We start from the raw sequence: 21,251 nt of genomic DNA, 5'->3' as shown, positions 1-21,251 counted from the left end.
CGACGAAAAGACTTTTTTCCCCCCCGCAGCCGGGGGACGCCCCTCGAGATTATTTAAAATATTTCCTCATCTCCGGTCTGCCGTCCTCAGTCGCCGTACCCGGGTAACGATGCGAAAATAAATTCCACCGACGGACTCGACCGACCGACCGACAGACCTCCCTGGCCCTTACACTCGCAGACGAACGAACACTAATCATCGAGCGAGGGTCCGACCTCGCGCAGCAGGTGTTGATGGTGGAAATTTCGCAGTATAACTTACGACGTGATATAATATAATAGTTTTAGTTATAATGTGTAAATGCGCGAGGTTAGGAGACCCCAATTTTCCCCATCCCAGTTTTGGGGTCGCCTTTCACTTCTCAGTTTTCAGTTAAACTCGGTCCTTCCGTACCGAATAAAGCCAGCCGTGTTCGCCCCGTGCCGTTTCATTTGTTTCGTACGCGGCAGAGTTGTTGTTGTTAGGTCCGCGGGGTTGTGATTTACGAAGCGATAAGCCTCCCGCCCATTCGCGTTTCCCGCTCTACCTGCGCCACGAGGCCTTCCACGAGTACGTCGAGACGACGATGACGCTCGTTTTTGACCCTTCGCGGGATTGAATGAAAAATGATTTTCCCCCATTTCCCTCCACCTTCTCTTTGTCGGATGCGTCCCGTTCTGTACGATTTCCAACCGGAGCATCCGTAGAAGTTTTGACCTCGGATTATTCCGGGGGGGGCGCTTGTCGACGATTACCAGACTCCGGGATAATCGAGACTCCCTTCGCACCCCGAGCCCTTCGCTCCTCTTCGCTCCTCGATTCCTCACCGTATCCCGTCATAAGGGTGTACATGGGAAAATCACCGTCGCCGATCGTGACAATGGAAGTCGCGGTATATACCTGTACGGGGGCAAAACTTGGACCTCTTCCACTCGGAGTCTCGCGGTTCGCCGTTCCGATATCGAGGGAAACTTTTCATTCAACCGACGAGAAAAGCTCCGGCGATAATAATAACGAGTGTATTAGCAAGAATAATAACGGGAAAATAAAAAGCGAGCGCAAGGAATGAAAAGAAATCCGGTTGGGCGCTTCGTACCGCGCGAAGTCTATCCCGCGCAGTAACAAGAGATACTTGTCGAAGAAGTAAATTTTTTTTTTTTTTCACATTCAACGAGGTTTCGGATTACCTACTCTCATTGAGCCCGAGGTGAATTTCAGCCTCCTTTTCTCTCCGGGTAGACTTTTATCTCTTTTTGTTTTTTGTTTTTTTTTCATACGGCTATGGGTCGTCGTTGCTTCGGATGATAGAAATATATATAAAAAAAAAAAAAAAAACCTCGAGACCATACGGCGTGTCGGAGGGTCAGCTGATCGCGAGGTGCCGGTTGCCGTCCTCGGTCAGCAGAACGTGGAGTAGAGCGGATACCGCGGAATCCGCGAAACGACAACCTTCGGGATTTTCCGAGTGAATGGAACAGGTGGAAAGTTTTGGCGAAAATTTTTTTTTTTGTTTCTCCTCTTCAACGGAGGATATTACGGAACGTTCAAGTTCGAACTAACCGAAGTCCCGAACTTCCTTTTTCCTCCTCTCCTTCCTCCTCCCACTCTGCTTTCCATTGTGACGGACGTCGTACGTTACACGGGAATCCCCAGATCTCCAAATGAATGGAATATAGTATGATTATGCATAACCCGTCCAACCACCGGCGATTAGCAGGAGAATCATTATTCGAACGAAGCTTATTATCCGAACGTTATCGCGATCCCCCGTTGAAGTTACGGGTGAAAAAGTTTCAGCCGTACAAAACACATTTTGCCTCGCTCCCTATGATATTTCGGGCGATGGCAAAACGCGGCCATCCCGGCTCTCCAAATATCCGTGACAAAATCCTGATTTTTTTTTCGCTACGTGTCGTTTCCTAATTTGTCGAATGCAAATAAAGGAGGCGCGCCACTAGGAAATATCATCCCGAAGTCGAGACGACGTTAACGGTGCACCGGGTTTAATTCCCGTGCGTCGGACGGGGTGTGGGTCGGATCGGGAGGGATGGAGGGAGGGAGGGAGGGATGGAGGTGGGCAGGAGTCCCGCATTCGGGGATGGAATCACTGCCAATTTCCCAAAGTAGTGGCGCGTCGCTTTGAGCACGTACTTCGCGCGAAACTGAAATGGGAAGCAAACGAATTGACGCAGTGGAGGGTAGCTGCGGGGTGGTTCTGTACCGCTGGCCATTGCCACGCGATACAAGGGAATCGTTGGAGGCGAAGTGCGAAATGGCGCCGGCGGAGATCGTCATCTCCGGGGGTTTACCCCGGTGCCTACGGAGATGGAAATCTTTGCGGGGGATGATTTTTTGCGACGATCGGCGAGACTCGTTTGTCAGTTCGGTCGAAAAATGCGACGCGCGCGAGGGTGTGTCCTCGGGAGAGGGAGGACGATGCAGGTGCGGTGAAAATTTTCGTATTTTGCTTGCAGAGGATGAGAACGCGTCGGTCCAAGGAGTCGTTACGGAGGAGGGTCTGTTCGACGGTACCGTGTGGTCGGGACTGGAGGAATATTACATAGAACCGTCGAGCAGATATTCCGTCGAGGACGAGGACACCAGCCCACCCTATCACACCATAGCTTACAGAGCTTCCGACGTCACGTCACCCTCGCAACCTCTTCGCTGCGCCAGCCAGCACCTGAGCCGCGGCACTCTTCGCGAGAGCATCGATCGGTCAGTTTTTTCCCCCCAAAAAAAAAAAACCCACCGAAATCGATCGTTTTCCGTTGCGCCGTTCCGCAATCAAAATAAAAGAAAAAAAAAAATAATAATAACAAATCATTGAGATGAAATTTATCGTCAGGGGAATCACTTTGCGACTCCCCTCGCATTTTTCCCGTCTATCCGCCGTATCAACGTAACCGACGTCACATTCCAGGGTATCGAGAGGTGCGAACGTCAACGGTTCGTCCGAACCACTCTACGAGCATCTGGTGGACGAGGAGATTCGCGCGCACGGCGGCCTTTACTCCAACGAACCAGTTCCGAAAAAATCGGTGACGTCCGCCGAGAGGAACTACGATCTCGAATACCTCGACAGGTTTGCCTCTTTTTCATCGTCGTCAAATTTATTTCACCTCGTAAGAACCTCCGCTACGCTTCCCCCGTCTCGAGTCGAATCGGTTGTAAACATTGGCCGGGTCAAGTCGAGGTCGACATTTCTCGATATTGTTTCGTCTGTGTTTGTCCTACCGACACGTGTTTGTATTTCAATTGGTATTTGTTTTGATTTTCATTTCTGCAATGAACCCGACGGTGTTTCCCCGTCATTGGTGTATACACCTCACGGTATACGCCGGTGTGTGTGTGTAATATCTAGTTCCGTGGTCGCATACCTGTACTTATATTTTCCAATTATTGGAAGTATTGGAAAAATTCTATTACCGGACTCACGTGCAGCGCATCCGGGTACGACGACACACCGTCAATATATCGACGATACGTACGTACTCGCACTTTACATAACACTTCAATTTATTCGCACACACCCGGACGCGAAGGAGACAAGAACAATGAATGAAAAATGAAAGGAGCGACCGAAAGTTCGAGCGTTTCTCCTTCGCGAAATTCAATTTTTTCATTTCCATCGACTTATTTTTCCCTGTTATTCAATCGTCCGTTCGTTTCCGCCGTTTCCAGGGTATACCGCGAACGTTACGCCAGGCATCTCCACAAAAGGGCAACGGTGGATCCTAGAAAAACAACGTGCATGCTCTACTTGCAGGCGGATCATCAATTTTTCTCAAGATACGGAACCGAGGAGGCGTGCATCGAAGTTATGACCAGACACGTGCAAAGAGTTAATTCCATCTACAAACACACAGGTGAGTCGTGGGTGAGAATCGAAGGGGAAACGGTCGCCGGAGTGTCGAGATAAAAAAATTCTCGTTATTGGCGAAGGCCGGTTTGAGAAAAAAATTATCTCTCCGCCGCGAGATGATCGGCTTTATCGCAGACGTGCGAGTGCGACGTACGCGCAAGTATGTATATGTATATCTACGCTGTAATACACGGTGTATAAAAGTAAGGGAGAGGAGGTGGGGGTAAACTTTTCAAACTTGTAAAGATAGGGTGGGTCGTTATACCTTTGAGCCCGAAACACGCGGGGCGATGCGAGTACAAAGTACGGACGGGTGAAGTTGAAGTAGGTTGGGTCGGTCGGCTGGAGGAATATGAAGTCGAAGATGGAAGAGGGATCGGCCAAGAACCCGGGGCGATGGATAAACTGGTTAGTCCGCCGTCTCCGAGCGAGCGGAGACCGTTGCACCTACGCTGCCATTTTACATACCTCTGCGACGCCCTGTAATATTTATACGCGGAAAGAACCGGATCGAGTGGGAAGACGATGATCGAACGACGCTCGTCCCTCGTTGGGAAATACACCGAAATATACACCGGGTACGACGGAGTACCTGCTCGGGCAATCTCTCCGCGGATTCGGTAGCGTCTGCCAGCGATCTCCCTTTCCGCTATTTTATTTCCTCCCTCTTTGTTTTTCTATAATATCGCGTGAGTGCGAAACGATGTGAAAATCGGGTTCCCGCCCGGAGAGGGGAGGAGGCGTTTGGAAGGCGACGGAAACGAGAGGGTTGGTTCGCTCGGTCGTTGGTTCGTTCGTTCGGTAATACAGTCAGATTTGAAGGGGTTGAAAGGTCGGGCGGCAGTAGGTTGCGGAGGTTCGGAATCGAGTGGAGAAAAAGAGAGAATGCGAAAGTATCATTAGCCATTCCGGCTACGGTTCCAACTCCGTTGCCTCTGGTCTTTTTAAAGTACGTTTCACACCTCGTTGACCGATACAACCGTTCGAGTATATAGGGAACGCCATTGTGTCCTCCCCTTAAATTTTCCACCGAACAGAAGCAACCGGATGTATACGATATACCGATACGCGGAAACGTACGCCACGTACGGTGTATTGAACCTACACCTGAAACAGTTTCGGATTGTGGAATTAAAATTGGAAGTACCCGCGTCTATTTTGAGCGCTGCACAATTCCGCGAACAAATGTCAATTGATCGCGAATGTAGGTGAAACGTGGTGTACCTGTGTCACCTCTGTTTCGCATGTATACACCGTTTGTTAGCCGATATTTTTATTTCCACTTTTGTTCTCGGCATTTTTTTTTCTCCATCGGTCCGAATAAAAGTACAGAACTCGCCGCCGTCCCCGTTCTCCGTTCTAGCTGAATAACGAATAGATTTTATCGGATTTTTTTACTCTTCGTCAAAATTATCTTTCCGCCGAGAATTCGATTACCCGTTCGGAGATACGGAGCCCTGGACGTTTCGTTGGAATTGAAAAAATTGTCGGGACGAAACGAAAGGTGAAAATAAACTCTGATTTCAGATTTCAACCAAGACGGTCGCCCGGACAACATAAGTTTCATGATAAAAAGGGTGAAGGTCCACAGCGGAGAGTCGGTGAAAGACCCGAACTACCGATTCCCCGGAAATTACGGCGTTGAAAAGTTCTTGGAACTCTTTTCCGGTGAGTGATTTTTCTCTACCTACCTTTTAACCAACCTTCGACCCCCCCCCCGACCGAGCGAGCCCTTCACGCTCGAAAGTACGCCATTCCCTTTCGAGGACCCGCGACACGACTCGCTAAAAAAACCAAGAAGAAGACGGAACAAGAAGCAATCGCGATCGTTGTACCTCTCGATTGATACTCCGGCACTCCGGGTATCGATGTACGCAATGGTCGAAAGAAAAAGGAAATACCGTTTCCAAGTACATAAATTTGTCAAAATCCAAGAGTAAACTGTGCGCAGTAGCCGATATGGGGGGGGGGGGGGGGGGGGTATGCAATACGTAGGGTAGAAAGCAACCGTGAAGCATAAGCAGAAACAGGAACGGCGGCAGGATTCGGGGAGCGAGCTTTCGACTTTATGTGTGGAGAATCGGGGGCGGCGTACGTACGTACCTACCTACCTACTGTATGTGTGGCACGGCGAAGGAACGAAGGAAAAGCGAGGGGGGTTCCCTGAGTCTGGGGTTTGTATTACGGACGTGCTTCGAATATCGTCAAGATTTGAAACGGCGGCGCAGCGGCTCAGCGTCTAGAGGCGGACAGCTGCGGGCTAAAGACTGAAGAGGTACCCTGGAACGGCAGTTGGTTTATACAAGGATGGGGAATCGTCCATGTCCAGCATTTCTCATTTATTGATAGTCGACCGTCCGCGAATACTTGGGAAGGAGATCGTATAACGAACGGGAAACTTTTGCAAATCGATTAACTTTTCGATCCGAAAATCCGGCGGAGGGCATCCCCCCCCTCGCCGCGCCTCGCCTCGCAACTTGACTTCGGAAGTCGAGCTTCGACGCAAAACTTCGCGAGGACTTTGAAGCGACGGCCTCCTCTTCCATTCCCTCGGAATCGCCGGGTGAATCGGAATAGAGTCGTCGCTTCGATATTCCCTCATCGCCCGTCGTTTTTTCAATTCCAAGAGTACATTGTTTAGAAAATTATCGTTAAACCAACGATTCCACGTCTCAAGTTCCGCGATATCCGGTTGAATTCGTTCTTTCGAAAATACGGAGGGCTTCTCGACGAAGGGGTCGAAAACCGGTGAAAATATTTCGTCGATAACTAGGATGAATCGCTGTTCAAAATGAGGGCTCGTGAAAAAAAGAAACGAAAAATGTCAGCATCGTCGACGTCAACGTCATCGCATACTTGTACACACACGCACACACACAGACACACACACGTACAAAATACATACGGCGTAGAGGTTTCTTAGCGCCCTCGATTCAATTACGCCGAAACTGCAGCAGTACACATTTTTATGATTCCTCAAAGTTTTACGACCAACCGTAGCTACCCCACCCCCCCGTTATATCGCTGCAGGGATCGAGTCGAGCTATACGTACAAGTATGCTCCGATAAATATTAAAAAAAAAAAACGACAGGTATTCCGAGTGATATCTGTAGCCCAGTTTGTTTTTTTTTTTCTCTCTTTTCTTTTCAATTTTATCACTTCTCGCGACTACTCGTGTCCAACGAATTTGAAGTGGTCGCTTTCCCCCGTTCCTCGCAACCGATCGTCGTATCGTAATTCATTCATTCCCTTATTAATTTTTTTTTTCCAGAGGAAGATTACGACGCGTTTTGTTTGGCTTATATGTTCACCTACAGAGATTTTGAAATGGGTACTCTGGGTCTCGCTTGGACGGGAGATCTAAAAAATGCTGGCGGAGTGTGCGAAAAAAATGGGGTGAGTCGCGACGACGTGATTCGTTATTTTTTCTTCTCAACAAACAATGGAAATAAATAATTCTCGTCACGGTCGATCCGCGACGACGTACGACGTCGTACGACGTCGAAGGAAGCGAAAGATGTGAAGAAATCGTTGCGAAATATTTATTGAATGAGAGAAATATGAATTTCTGTTTCAGCACTACCGAGGTAGTATGAAGTCACTGAACACCGGTATCGTCACTTTACTCAACTACGGGAAACACGTGCCCCCAGCCGTATCTCACGTTACTTTGGCCCACGAAATCGGTCACAATTTCGGCTCTCCCGTTAGTATGCGTATACTTACAATTAGTCGATCGAACGCCAGGATCAACTGTGGGCATTCCGATACTTTGGCGAAACAAATGTTGAATTTTCGAAAATTTCATCGAGCGCTAAAAATAATTCCTTCCTTCGGACTTTTTATCGAAGTCACATAAAATTCCCACATTGGCGATATTTTTATACTCTCTCTCTCTATCTGTAAAATTTCGACGTGTTCCGATATGACGTTGTTTGCAGCACGATCCTGAACAATGTACTCCTGGAGGAGAGGATGGAAATTTCATAATGTTCGCACGTGCTACCAGCGGTGATAAGAGAAATAACAACCGCTTCAGTCCGTGCAGTTTGAACGCTATAAATCCTGTACTAAACACCAAAGCGCGTTCGCCAAAAGGATGTTTCACCGGTGAGAAGAATTGCGTTTTCTTTCTTTCTTTTTTCAATTCTTGTACACAGTCATTATCCTCATTGCATTATTGTTCAGAGATACATTTCCTCAAACGCCAAAAGTATACCTGTGTATATCGGTGTACGTAGAAATTTGATCAACTGTCCGTACGTCGGGGAGCTTTCTCACGGTATATCCGAAGGATAATTGCTTTTCCCCAAATCGTCGACCCGGCGCCACGTTTTCGCCGATATTTTTTTAACCGTTAATCGCCCTCTTCACGGTAATTTCATGCGGTATGCGCGCGTTATCAATGCCCAGATTCGGAGCTTTGTAATTATGCCCAAACTCCTTCTTCCTTCCTCGCTTTTATCAGAAGATAACCCTTTCGACTAATTGGCTTGTAGGTTCGGAAGCTTCAAAAGCTTGATTATCTTCGCGCTTTTGTTCATCGAGCAAAAGGGAAAGACAAAATAATTAGCCCCGCGGACTGGAATACATTTTCTTCCATCTTTTTTTTTCACCTCTCGCAACCGACGTTTCAGGTATACGGATCACGCGTGTACGCACGATCGGCATATCATTTTCAATTTCTCAACGTCCGATGAAATTTCGTCGTTTCTGATCGGTGAACTTTACCCTCGAAATTTACGAACTTTTGATATTTTCCTCGCTCGGATTGAATCGAATACTAATTTTCGAGCATTCATCGATTGCCTGCAGCTTCGCTGCGTTGTTTAATTTTATTTTTTCCGACGTTATCTTTTTTTCATATAGATTATTCGCACGCTTTCGTTCCCGGTGAATCGTCATCGTGCGTTATAGTTGAAAAACTAAGTGGGTTCGGGACATGAAAAAAATAAATATATACACAAAAAGAGAAAAAAACAATGAAATGTACCCTTTGAAAAACTTTTTATTTCCCCCGGAATAAGTGACTCAGAAATTTTCTCTTTTCTCCCGCCCCGCCCGCCCGCTCCCTATCCTTCCCTTTATTATTATTATTTTTATTTTTTCCCCACCCTCTCGACGCACGCTTTGGTTTGAGGCCAACGACGACGACGACGACGACGACGAACAACTTCACTAATCAGCGATGAGAGCAAAGAAAAAGGGCAAAAGGGAAGGAAAAAAAAATTGATAACTTTTTTCATAAAGTTGCGCACCGCGTGCCGCCGCTACCGCCAATCGGTATTACCCTCGCTGCTCCCGAACATATTATTATCATCATTGTTTGTATTATCATCGTTCTTGTTACGATTGCCGTGTGCAATACGAGTAATTATAACGTTACAACTCCTTTGTTCGAAAAAATTGAAGACATCAACTCTTTTTTCGTGGTTTTCTTTGTCGTGTTATTTTTTTTTTTCCTTTATTTTTCTTTGTTCGCAGAGCCCCAAGCTTCTCTTTGTGGCAACGGTGTGGTAGAAGAAGGTGAAGAGTGCGATTGCGGATGGGAAGAAGATTGCCGAGATTCATGTTGTTTTCCACAACGTCGTTATCCGCCGGCCGAGGAACCTCCTTGTCGGCTTACTCCTGGATCGATTTGCAGTCCCAGTCAGGTTGTTTGCAAATTATTACTGTTTTATTTTTTTTTCTCTCTCCAAACATATCGCACCTAAATTCGATTAGAGTTTTCCCTTCAGTTTCGTCGTCGTTAAAATGACTGCTTTTTTTCCCCTTTGATCGTCGAAAGAGTGCCTTGTGATTTTTTAAACAATTAACAACGACAAGCGAAGAAGAATGCAGGGGGTGTGGAAAATTTGTGTCACCCCATCCGTGGAGAAGAGTGAAAATAAAAAGCGAATTCCCGCCATATTACAAACGTGTTTTTAAATGTGTCCCGCGTACAGGGTCCGTGTTGCACAAACGAGTGCAAACTTCAATTCGGTGTAAAATGCAGAGACGACAACGGGTGCAGGGATGCAAGTTTTTGCGACGGTAGAGTACCTCACTGTCCACCGTCTATTAACAAACCCAATAAAACCGTGTGCAACGAAGAACTGGTCTGCTTCATGGGGGTGAGTTTTATTTTCATCCCGTTCGCTCGGGTATTTCACTTTTTCTTTGACTTTGCCCCGATTCTTTCGACACAACTGTACAGGGCTTACTGACAAAAACTTGACGTCATTACCGTGAAAATTAAACGTTTTCGAAGCGCGAATGCCACGATTATTGAAATCACGTCAATCTTCGGAGGTTCGGCGAGCGTTCGACCGAGATATTATTTTCGAGTTTTGGAATTCAGATTTTCCGGCATCGATATACACGGAGCGTATCAAATGGAAGGAAAAAATCGTACCTACCTTGTCGGGGGGTGAAAAGATTAACGTGTAACCTGAGACGCGAGGGAAAAAGAGAAGCTCGAGGGGAGGAAAGATACGATGGAAAGTATTGACGAGCCGTCACTTCATATTTTTGTCTACCCGTTGCTCATCTCTCTCAACTAATCCTTTTCCCTTCGCTTCTCTCCGCTCTCTTGTTTGCTCGGTCGTTCGAAGCGCGCGATCTTTGTGAGAATTCCAATCAAAACTTGAAATTGACAAGGAAAAAAGAGAAAAAGAGAAAAATTTATTTTTGACTTGGGCTTCGATCCGTTCTTCCGTGTTTTCTTCGTTTCTCCGTCGCTCTCCCGCGGGGCAGAGCGGGGTGAACATTTTTCTTTTAATTTTGATTTTTCAAATTCCTCACAGGAATGTACCGGAAGTATTTGTCTGGCGTACGGTTTGGAATCTTGTCAATGCATTCCCGGGCCGACCGATCCCCCTACCAAGGCCTGTGAACTTTGTTGCCGCTTGCCCGGCGAAAATCAACCTTGCCTGTTAGTATTTTAAAAAAAAATATCCAGCTACGTAGTTGTCGCGAATGGAAATGTAAATCGTTCGCCTGATTCCACAGGTCTTCTTTCGACTGGAACAAATGGCCGTACGATATACCGGATATGTTTTCGAAACCGGGAACACCTTGCAACGATTACAACGGGTACTGCGACGTTTTTCAAAAATGCAGAGAGGTAAAACGTCGCATCTTCTTATGGAAATTATTTTCGTTTTCTCACTATTCCCTTCATTTTTTTCCCCTCCCCTCATATTTGTTGTACAGGTGGATCCGAGCGGTCCTTTAGCTACCCTGAGGAAACTTCTCTTGTCCGACGAAAGTTTAGCTTCGTTCAAACGTTGGGTGGCCGATCATTGGTACGCCGTTGCGCTCATCGTCCTCGGTGCGATTTCGCTTTTGGTTAGTACACACGATTACCATTATATTTTACACGTTTGCAAACACCGTTGTGTACCATATCGATCGTTCTAAGATTGACTACGTAGAAAAAACAGACTCACTTCTCGGCACATTGAAATTCATTCTAAAACAAGATATACACGCAAACGATCAAGCGCAAGAAAAATCAATCGAATTTTCGCAAGGGAAAGTTATTTGTTACAATAATATATTTGTTTGCAAAACTTTGTTCAACGACCCGTTACAGAGAAGGACGGAGAAGAAGACCGGGGAGAATAATTGCAAGAATTGCAGTAAGTCCGAAAAAAATAGATTGCGAAATGAACAGAAAAAAAAAAAGTACAAGTACAATTTTGAAAATAAAAATATGTATGTAATGATAGATGTACGGATGAAGAATCCTGTAACTCCCGCACCTCCCGTTAATCGCTGCACGGTAAAAGACGAACGCAGTCAGACGCGAGAGCGAATTTATGTAGATGATAAATTAATTATTCGCTATCCCCATCAGACGCAGCTAGTACGAGCGTATCCTCCGAACGATCGTCGATTATCCATCGGCGATAATACGTACGATGAAATTAATGAGAATTAATTGTAGAGTTTACCTCGTTGGCGGGTACCTGTACGTATAAAACCGGTATACCAAGCAACCGAGTCTGATTAGAGAAGATACGCCGTAGGCATCGCGCTAACTAAATCCCGTAGGATATCTTGATTCAATAATCCGCAGGTATATATATCTATATACCTGCTAGGTATATCGTACATTAGACGTTGGAACGTACAGGTGTACCGCCGTACGTGTGCGTTAGACAATAGACCTATACGTGCACGTGTATTCCATGTATCTCTTGATCAAACCTAAGCCAAGCCAACCCGGGCTAATGTAAGCAACGTCAACGTACGGCAACCCGACACTTTACCTATCTCTTAGGGTAGGTTATACGTACAGGTAATCGCCGCATAAATTGAAAACGTACACCACCTACGTGGATATCTACTCGTAGTTACCCCGCCGCGCGCATACGTGTATCGGATAGGCTGATAATCCTGGCGCGGGAAAGTGCTAGAAATTGATTTATTGCAATAGATTTCGCAAAATTGGCTTCCGCGCGTAAGAATGCGAAGTGGCGGAAATTATCGGAGACGCAAAGATCGATTCGTCGTTACAGGTGGCGAGCACGAGACTGTTGGGGAAACGGCCGGACCTGAAATTGAAATCGGTAACGATAATTCACAGCTCGACAACGGAGACGGTCAGACTTCCGCCGGAAGGACAAGGGGGAGTGACCGTTCACCCGCCAGCGGTCAGGGCGAAACTTCCCTTGAGCAGGAAAGTCAGAGAGAAGAGGAGACGACGACGCAAGGTGCCTAACAAAAACTCGTCATCGGGGAACGGCGGGGCGCAGGGTAACGAGAAACCGTCGAAAGTAAGCTATTATTCTCCTTGTTTTCTCCAAAGAATTCCACCGTATTTCCCATTTTTGCCCTCGCGAATTTTAAAATACCCACCCTCGGACATTCGAAACAAGTTACTCAAAGTTTGCCTTTCGCATCTTGAACGCGTGTACGAGATTATCGATACCCTTCGCGGGAGTATTTAATCCCTCGGGAGCCGGAGGCTATTTACCTGAGGCTAATATAGAGGAACCCTCTCTCGGTTCTCCTCTGCTATTGTCTCGATAACGTTTGCCAAAAAATACGCGATATATCGTCGATCCTAAGACAATTTTACGCCCTCTCATTAATTCTGCGAACGTTTGGGAAGGTATCGAAAAAGAAGAGGTCGGTAGCACCGGCGTCTTCGGGATTGGCGGGAAACTTGAGTACTCCAGGGGTATTGGTTCAGCCGTCTGGAACGGCCGAAGATCATCGTAACGAGCCCGCATCAAACGAGGCAATATCGGCGGGGGTAATATCACGAAAACGAGTGGCCGAAGTACTTCTGGCGTCGGGTGTAGTGAAGCAGAAAAAATTGTCAAAAGAGAAGCAACAACATCCGCAAAATCCGACGTCGGAGGCGAACAACAACGTGAACAATACGGGCGCGGGTGCGACAACGACGGCGATACCGATAGCCACGGTACAGGCGGTGACGTCGAACGTCAATCAAAAGAAGCGTAGAAAAAAGGGTAACAAAGAGGTGATAGATTATTCATCGGCCCAGCAACACAACGAGAACGATTCGACGTCGATGATAACGGATTCGGATCCCAAGAGTAAAGTCCGTTCGTGGTTGTTAGCGTCATCCCAAGTTGTTACAGACGAGCCATCGAACATACCGAAGAGTAAATCGACGCCGGCCGGATTAACGACCGTTGGCGGTATGCGGAGTAACGTGGCGTGCGGTATCCGCGGTCGTCAAGTGACATTGAGAAGGCCGACCGACCCGAAAGCCAGAAGTTTGGGGTCGATAGCGCGCAATAACGACCATAATAAAAACGATCGTTTGCGTCTTCAAGTTGTTTACAAACCGCCGTTCAAATTCAGCGTGAAACTAAGGAAAGCTGACAAGGTCGGTGCAGCGTGCAACGTAGCTACGGCGACAGCGGGTCACGGGGCGCAAAGAACTTCGGCCCCTCGCACCGGAGTTTTAGTCAGGACAACGACCGGGGGAGGTGAATCGAAAGCTAAAAAAGGCAGCTTCGGCAACAACGCTAACAGAATAACGAAGCATCGGAGCAACGCCGGTAAAACGGCGAACTTTACCGGCTTGACCCGCGGAACGGAAGATCCGTCGGCGAATTCCGATTTGCACACCGTGCCATCTGACCTCGAAGTACTTCTCTCGGAATGTGAATTCCTCTTCTCGGACGCGTGACATCCAACCGATGACCCTATCGTCGAACCCCGTTGTTACTTAATTTTCGACAACGAACGACGCGACGAACCCGACGACGATCGTTACGTCGAAGAAGAAGAAGAGGAAGTTGAAGAAGGGGATGAAGAAGAGCTCACGATCCGATAAAAAGTGATAACGGTGTCCCTCGTTCACCTAATTCATATTCTGTACAACTGACAGAATACTTTGGGAACAAATATGGTAAGAGTGAAAAAAAAAAAAAAAAATTGGTGATAGCTAACTAAAAAAACTAATAACATTTTTCAACTACTGTATACACACATAGTGATAACGACGTGAGTTGAAAATTACGTTTCATTCACGATTAATGATATCGTTGATTGTGACGGTGATCAACCGCGGATCTCGTTGAAGTGATGATAAAAATAAAAAGAACTCCCAGTTGACTATTTGCGAGAAAACGATTGTTAATCGCACTCAACTTTAACGATGGTGATGGTGAAGATAGTTGAATTAAAAAAAAAAAAAAAAACTCTTCTAACAAGCTCTTGGTAAAAAAATGAAAAATTCGACAACTTACGACGGTTACCCGCGCTACAGTTTTTGTCCAACGGATACCGATTGCGATCGTAACATTATAACGATGTCGACGATGACGGTGATGATATCTGTCGTAATCGTAACGATCATTTGAATTTCGTCTGATCGTCTGCTTTTGTGTATTCCGTTTGCAACTGTGGATTTGCGATCTGATGCTGTTAGAGAGAGAAATGATATTGGAACAAAAAAAAAATAAAAATAAAAATAGGAAATACGAATAATTATGAAAATGTAAATATAAACGATATCCCGAAGAAACAGGTTTTCCCCACGATCATGGCGAAGAACAGTTGAGTATATTTTTTAAAAACTGTAAATACAATATTAGAGAAACGAGAGACGTAAAAGTAATTGGCTACGGGGAATTATCGCACGATTATTATCACGGAGCTCTTTGCGTGACTGACATTCCGATACATCACATTATGTACGATTTACGTGTGTATGTCCTTAGCTAATTTGTCTCACTTTTCCGATTTCATCGTTATCCTCATTGTCACGAAGATTGTAACTATCGGCATTATTGTTATTTCCGCCATTTTAATTATCATTGAAGGAAAGTGAAAAACATCAATAATCCTCGATACGGGAATTCCAATGATTTCGATAACAGTCACGATAATCCACAGCATCCATATTATCGTGGAAGGTCTTCCAAAATATAGCTACTCCTCGCGGATCGTCGTCTGCTTTGTTAGACAAGAAGAGCGATTAGAAGTGACAAAGAAATAAACAAGTTTTAGATAATTACCGAATCTCGCCGCAGACTTGGCCAGCGATTATGCCGTTGTTGTACATTAAAATTACATCGATTGCGATGTAATGAAAGACTACTCGTATGAGCATACCTATACTATTATTACGCATACCATATTATTATAGTTTATCAGTAATTGAGAATGTTATCAAATTGTAACACGTATGTAAGTTATACGTACTCGTATCTACGTAGACACCATAGGCAGTACTGACCATATTACATAAGTGGTATACGGTAACACGTACTTGAGAAATTTCTGAAGCAAGAATTATTGTTATAAGAGGTTTGGCGAAAAACGTGAGAAGTTAAATGTGAATACGTGAAAAAAAAAGAAATTAAAGCGAATAAAAGACATCGGGAGCCCCTGTATTTTTACACGGACTTTGTATCATAAGTAATCTAAAAGTGTTGACAAAAAAAAAAAAAAAAAAATGTAATAAAAAAAACGCAAGAAAAAATGAAAGCTCTGTATATCGTGTATCATCGTCATCTACACCTGCGCGATATCGGGCGATATACCACACATTGTATATCAAAGAAAAAAAAAAAAACGAAAAAGGAAGTAAGGAAAAAAAGACAAACTAATAAACGCATTATTATACATAATTGATACTCGTAAATTTATTACGATACCTATCGATGTCGATCAATGGAGAAAAATGTAACACGACGTAGCAAATTCATTCGGCCAATTATGCTAATTCTTCACATCTACCGGTAGATGAAGTTGCGAAGAAGGGTGTTACGTTTACGTTAACCCACCCCCCCTAAAACAAGAGCGCGCTACATAGAGTAGAAAGTTTGAATGAAGTTTAGTAGAGCTTAAGTTCTGTAAATAATTGCATGCATGGAACGGTACCTATATGTAGATTATGTAGAATAGTTATATCTATATAATTTATAGAGAAGTAAAGTTTGAAGTTGGGCGAGGAGCTGCTTATGAGTATGGGATAGGATAGGTGAGGCAGGTTATCTCGATGGGGTTTTGATATAGGGGGGGGCTGTGCGCCATGCGGAGACAAGTTTTAGGGCGCCGAGCCGCACCGCGACGAACGACGAATAAAAGAAGGAGGAAACTGAGAAGCTTGGCAGTTCTCCACAAGCTTTCTACCCCCGTACCAGGAACGAGGCCGACGCCGACGCCGACGCCGACGCCGACGCTCTAAGCCCCAACCCTCACCCTAAACCTCTTTCCACGTGGCTGATACTAATGCGTTGAATTTACGAGCTCACATTTCTCCGGAGATAATTTGTCAACGAAAGAAATTGCCACTGTGCTCGAAGAATCGCCATATGTGCGTACATGATATACTCGCTTATACGCGGAACACCGCATCTATTACAGGATAGTTATGAATTTTTTAAGTTTGAAAAAATAACTGCAGTTTCAGGGACATGATCGCATTCGAAGTACACAGTTCGAACGGGTGTATTAACGCGGTGCGCCGTGAAATATCGTCGAGAGTCCGCGAGTGAGCAGCCGGTGAGTCGAAATAGGTATGTATGATGGTTTAAGGAAGCGATTGTGGAATCGTGGTGCGATTAATTTTTAGTAACGTGAAAATGATCGCGAGTTAACTCGTATAAATATTTTTGTAGTCCCGCACACCGTTATAATTTATATCTGCATCCTCGTGCGGAGAGTCATCGTTCTCTTTGCTCTTCACCCCCAAGGTCGGTGGGTTCTGCAGCTCGCTTGAATCCCACAAAGCCATTTTACTTAGCCTTAATTAAAACAGCTCCTTTCTCCTTTTTTTTCCCTCATTCTCGTACCTTTTCAGTTCCCATCTTCCACACCTTTGCTTTTCCAACTCTGTGCAGTGGGTATCTCGCAATGTTAAACACCAACTTTGCCCCAGCTTTCAAAAGTTTTTGCGTAGCGAGTCGATAATTAGACGTATTCTCCTGGCTCGGTATGGCCATTCCAGCGTTATTTGAATACCGATTCTCCCCCCTCATTCGTGATTTCCTTACTTACACCGCGATGCGGAGTACTTTCGTCCTTTTTGCCACTTCGCGTCCTCTCGACTCCGCAAAGCTCTTCGCAAACCCACCCCCGTCGAAGAGAGTGCCTTTCAGTTTCCCCTGATTTTCAGTATTATGACGAATACGTCCGAAGAAAGAAGTAGAACATAGATTTCGAGTTTTTCGGAGTTTGAAACGCAACGGATTCGAGTATCTGAATTTTTCTGCTGACTTTTCTCGCGATTGGCGATATCTCACCAGGTTTTTCTCGTTTTCACAATTTTCTTCGCCTTCGAATGTGGCGTCCCACCTGATTTTCGAACCCTAGCGGTACCTAATCCGATCCGTTATACATCATCCGTTGTAAGCCACGATCAGCTTTCTTTCCCATCCATCCATTCATCCGTCCATCCATCTATCCATCAATCAGCATCGCGATTCTGATCCCGACGTGGCACGCCAAAACCCAGAAAATCGATCGGGAACTCAACAACTCATCCCCTCGTTATAATACGCCGCAGGACCTCGCTAATCTTCAACGAATTATTATACCGTCCAGCGTTCTTTTTTCTCCCCGGGCGCTCTAGCTCTTTGTTTTTCTCCCGTTCTACACTTCAAATACTCAATCGATGAATATTACGCATAATTAATTATATGAGCGAGTGAAAATTTATCTCGTTTTTTTTTTTCATTCCTTTTCCAAATTAATGCTCAATTCTCGCGACAATTTCCCTTCAGTTTTTCCCTGTAAAATCATCATCATGTCCCGGTCCGCTCAAAGTTACTTCCGAGAGTGGCGAAGGGAGTGAAAGAAAAAGTGGGAGAAGAAGAAGGTGAAGGTGTAACGAACCACCCCCCTTTAAATTCTCAAAGTTTTGCACGAACTTAATGTAATTAGATATGTCCCAAAAACCGTTTTCGGTTCTCGGTTGGTTCTCTTCTTTCTGCGACGGAACGTCGTGGTTCGCAATTAAATATATCAACGATCTAAACGAACAGCGTCGTCGAATACGTTAAATTCCCTGCAAGCGTGCAGTTCAAGTCACGAGCAACCTTTCTTATCCGCTAAATAAATCTCTGTATAATTCCAGAAAGCTTGAAATTAAAATTTCAAAGAAGACAAGAATATGAATGGACAACCCTTACAATTGCGAAAAATGACAAGATAAATAATTACGACGCTGATTATACAAATATTGTTATCATTCATATTCTCATCGTGATTGGAGCTAAGTTCGTCGTCGCTGCCACAGATGAAAATTAAGATAAATGATCGATGGTAATACCGCGGACCCGCAGTACCCGTGAATAAATGTATGTATACAATCCTTATTTCCTCTATATTCCAACCCAGTTACGCGTATATTTTTTTATTTTTTTTTTTTTTCCCCTCTTTGTCAAAGCACAATATAATAACGTTTTGGCAAAGTGCCGTGACCGATCCTTGAACTTCTCTATCTTCCGTTTCCCTCTCTCTATCTCTCTGTGGTAAAACTTTTCGAAGCGTACACCGCGGAGAGAGAAACTCCAGGCTCCGAGCTGAAACTGGCGTCGTCCTAAATTCTTGGTCTGTTATGAATCAAGCTGAAAATACTTACTCCTCTATAGAATGTGCATCACTATCTCTGCGCTGTCAACAGAACTGCATATAAAGTATGAAATACTAGATTTTATGCGTCACGTAACGGTAAACTGCGAGATAGAATTTCTTGCGAACCTTTTCGCGCCGCATGCTCCGCAAACGGAATTGAATAAACGCGTTCTGGCGTCGGAAAGATGACGGAAAAAAATACAACGCCAGGCGCAAACCGCGACTATAAAATTTTTCTTCGAGCGACGCACGAAAAAAACACACATCGAACTATCGGAAAAATGGAACAAGCACCACCGCGAACAAAACGGAATAAAAAGCAAGGAGAAACCGAAAGTAGGTAATTTGTACCGCAATGGTTTTTTATGTATTAAAATTCAAAGGGAGCGTCACGGCAAATGTCCCGTGACATTGCGCTTTGGTTTCCCAAGTTTCCAGGCATCAGCAACGACGGCATATCTGCAGGAGGAACATAGCCGGCGAGAATAAGAGCAAAAGCAAGTATCGAATGTAGAATGAGAATTGAGGGAATGAAACGGCGCAGGGGGTGAGAATATCGGGAGAAAACGCGAGCGGGCAGGGGGGAAACTGGATTGAAGAGACGTCGACCGGGTGGGGTACAGCCAGACGGAAAGAGGAGCGATCCGGCCAGCCGGCGAACAACGTGTATAACACCGTGGATATAGAGGGGAGACAGAGTCGAAATAATTGAAAATTCCAGCGTGCCTCGATGGTACGACGAGGTATGGCCAGAAAATACTACGTTGCATGTACCCGTAACACGGCGATGGAATGTATTACACGTCGCGGCGGTACTCGGCATTTTAGCTAACTTCGTGACACACGCTAACGGTGCCTCGCGAACGAAACAAACCGACGAACGATTTACCTTTCCGGGGGTGCACTTTCGATAGGTAGAAAAACGGTGGCGCTGTTTGGTAATTCAACGATGAAAATTTCACCGGATTGCGGGCTTTCCGGTAACCGAAACTGCAGTTAAAACATTCAAGGTACGCCAGTGGGAAGTTACAAATAGTTTGTATAGCGATGGTATGTATAATTGAATGTGAAAAAAGGACCATTGCAAATTACCGCATTCTCCATTCCGTGATTCAAACATTCCCAGATGATTTTGGGATCTTTTGTTACTTTTCGTTTCACCCCTCGCTTTATCACTCTCTCTCTCTCTTTTCCTTGTGTTCTTTCTTTTTTGTACTCGATACAATAACTCAAGCGGTTGGCGCTTATTCGCCATAATGCATTCATGGGTGGTAAGCTCTGCACGGGGGTGTAGCTGCTGCTTCTCCGCTGCCTGTTTCCCACTTTGTCGTGGGTAATGGGCCGAACTTGCGTACCCATACCCTTCCCTCTTTCCCTCTTTCCCTCTTTCCGCCTCCAACCCTCTGGCCATAATTGGGTGGAAAGCTGGCAACAATGGACCAGTTTTCCCTCGGCGTATCCGTCCTCCTTGTTTTCTACCCTCGTAGAAAAAATAAAAATCAAATGGCAAAAACTGCGAAAGTAATTAGTATAGAAACTGTGGAAACGAGTCGGACCCAAAAAAGAGAAGAGAAGACGGATCGTGAAAACCATTCTCTATAGGTGTACATCAGATTGAATATCGTTTGCTAACGATATCGATTGGACAAAAGATGAGAAAAAAGTAACGTACACGTTTGACGGGTATTTCGAAGATTCGATGACCGCGCCGTAAGCACAGGTGGTAGGTATAGACTGTACGCTACGATCAAGGGGTTGGTTCCGTTTACCTAGCTAATGCGGTGGCATTAGGAGTCCCATCGATCCTTGCAACTCCGGCAGGGCAATTTCACCTGATAAGCGGCGCAGTCCAGATAACGTACATCTGATAAAAGGCAGACAAATAGGGCTACACAGCATCTTGCCATTCCCTTTTTTCCGTTTATCTTTTCTCTCAGTCTGTTTCTCTTACAATTAGATTAGAACGTTTCCAACTGCCAACCAAAGGAATTAGGTAGTCAAGTAACGCGCGCGTAAGGAGATGAATTTTGTTTCGCCCACAAAAGGAACACACAGACGGATGAATACGAACAAAGAAAAGATGATGGATGTAGTCCTTCAGGGTTCGAGGAGGCTTCCGAAACCATGAAATATACACTGTCATGTAATGACACCGATACGCCAAGTGCAATATTTTAGATTGATGATATTACACGTGTACGAAAACGTGAACGAAAAATCGACAAAATAAGCAAATAGGGCGACCAAAGTTGATAATTGAAAAGATTTCGATTCCACTACGCGGAGGCAACAACTATTCGAAGTGCTCGCTCTCTCGGAAAACCATCGGCGGAGCAGAAAATAAAGAAAAAAAAA

At 45.3% G+C, this 21,251-nt stretch overlaps 1 protein-coding gene across 2 annotated transcripts in view; it reads left to right on the top strand.

The window, feature by feature from the left end:
* LOC105688474 (disintegrin and metalloproteinase domain-containing protein 10-like) overlaps positions 1 to 15,656 on the top strand; it is a 36,053-nt gene extending 20,397 nt beyond the window's left edge. The window contains exons 4-18 of one of the 2 annotated variants that reach the window (XR_001103192.3): positions 2,454 to 2,697; positions 2,903 to 3,064; positions 3,664 to 3,848; positions 5,372 to 5,512; positions 7,117 to 7,241; positions 7,423 to 7,551; positions 7,787 to 7,955; positions 9,330 to 9,499; positions 9,791 to 9,958; positions 10,631 to 10,758; positions 10,836 to 10,950; positions 11,040 to 11,174; positions 11,422 to 11,467; positions 12,350 to 12,607; positions 12,946 to 13,086. Coding sequence is in view for 1 of the 2 variants with exons in the window: in XM_048651511.1 (XP_048507468.1) it covers positions 2,454 to 2,697; positions 2,903 to 3,064; positions 3,664 to 3,848; positions 5,372 to 5,512; positions 7,117 to 7,241; positions 7,423 to 7,551; positions 7,787 to 7,955; positions 9,330 to 9,499; positions 9,791 to 9,958; positions 10,631 to 10,758; positions 10,836 to 10,950; positions 11,040 to 11,174; positions 12,350 to 12,607; positions 12,946 to 13,998 (3,182 nt within the window). In the remaining variant the exon portion in view is untranslated. Of the gene's footprint in view, positions 1 to 2,453; positions 2,698 to 2,902; positions 3,065 to 3,663; positions 3,849 to 5,371; positions 5,513 to 7,116; positions 7,242 to 7,422; positions 7,552 to 7,786; positions 7,956 to 9,329; positions 9,500 to 9,790; positions 9,959 to 10,630; positions 10,759 to 10,835; positions 10,951 to 11,039; positions 11,175 to 11,421; positions 11,468 to 12,349; positions 12,608 to 12,945 lie in introns of both variants that reach the window. The other variant, XM_048651511.1, reaches the window with a different exon arrangement.
* The last annotated feature ends 5,595 nt before the right edge of the window (positions 15,657 to 21,251 follow it).

The sequence above is a fragment of the Athalia rosae genome, chromosome 2 (assembly GCF_917208135.1).
Source record: "Athalia rosae chromosome 2, iyAthRosa1.1, whole genome shotgun sequence".
NCBI lineage: Eukaryota > Metazoa > Arthropoda > Insecta > Hymenoptera > Athaliidae > Athalia > Athalia rosae.
This window is presented reverse-complemented; position numbering and strand designations above follow the sequence as displayed.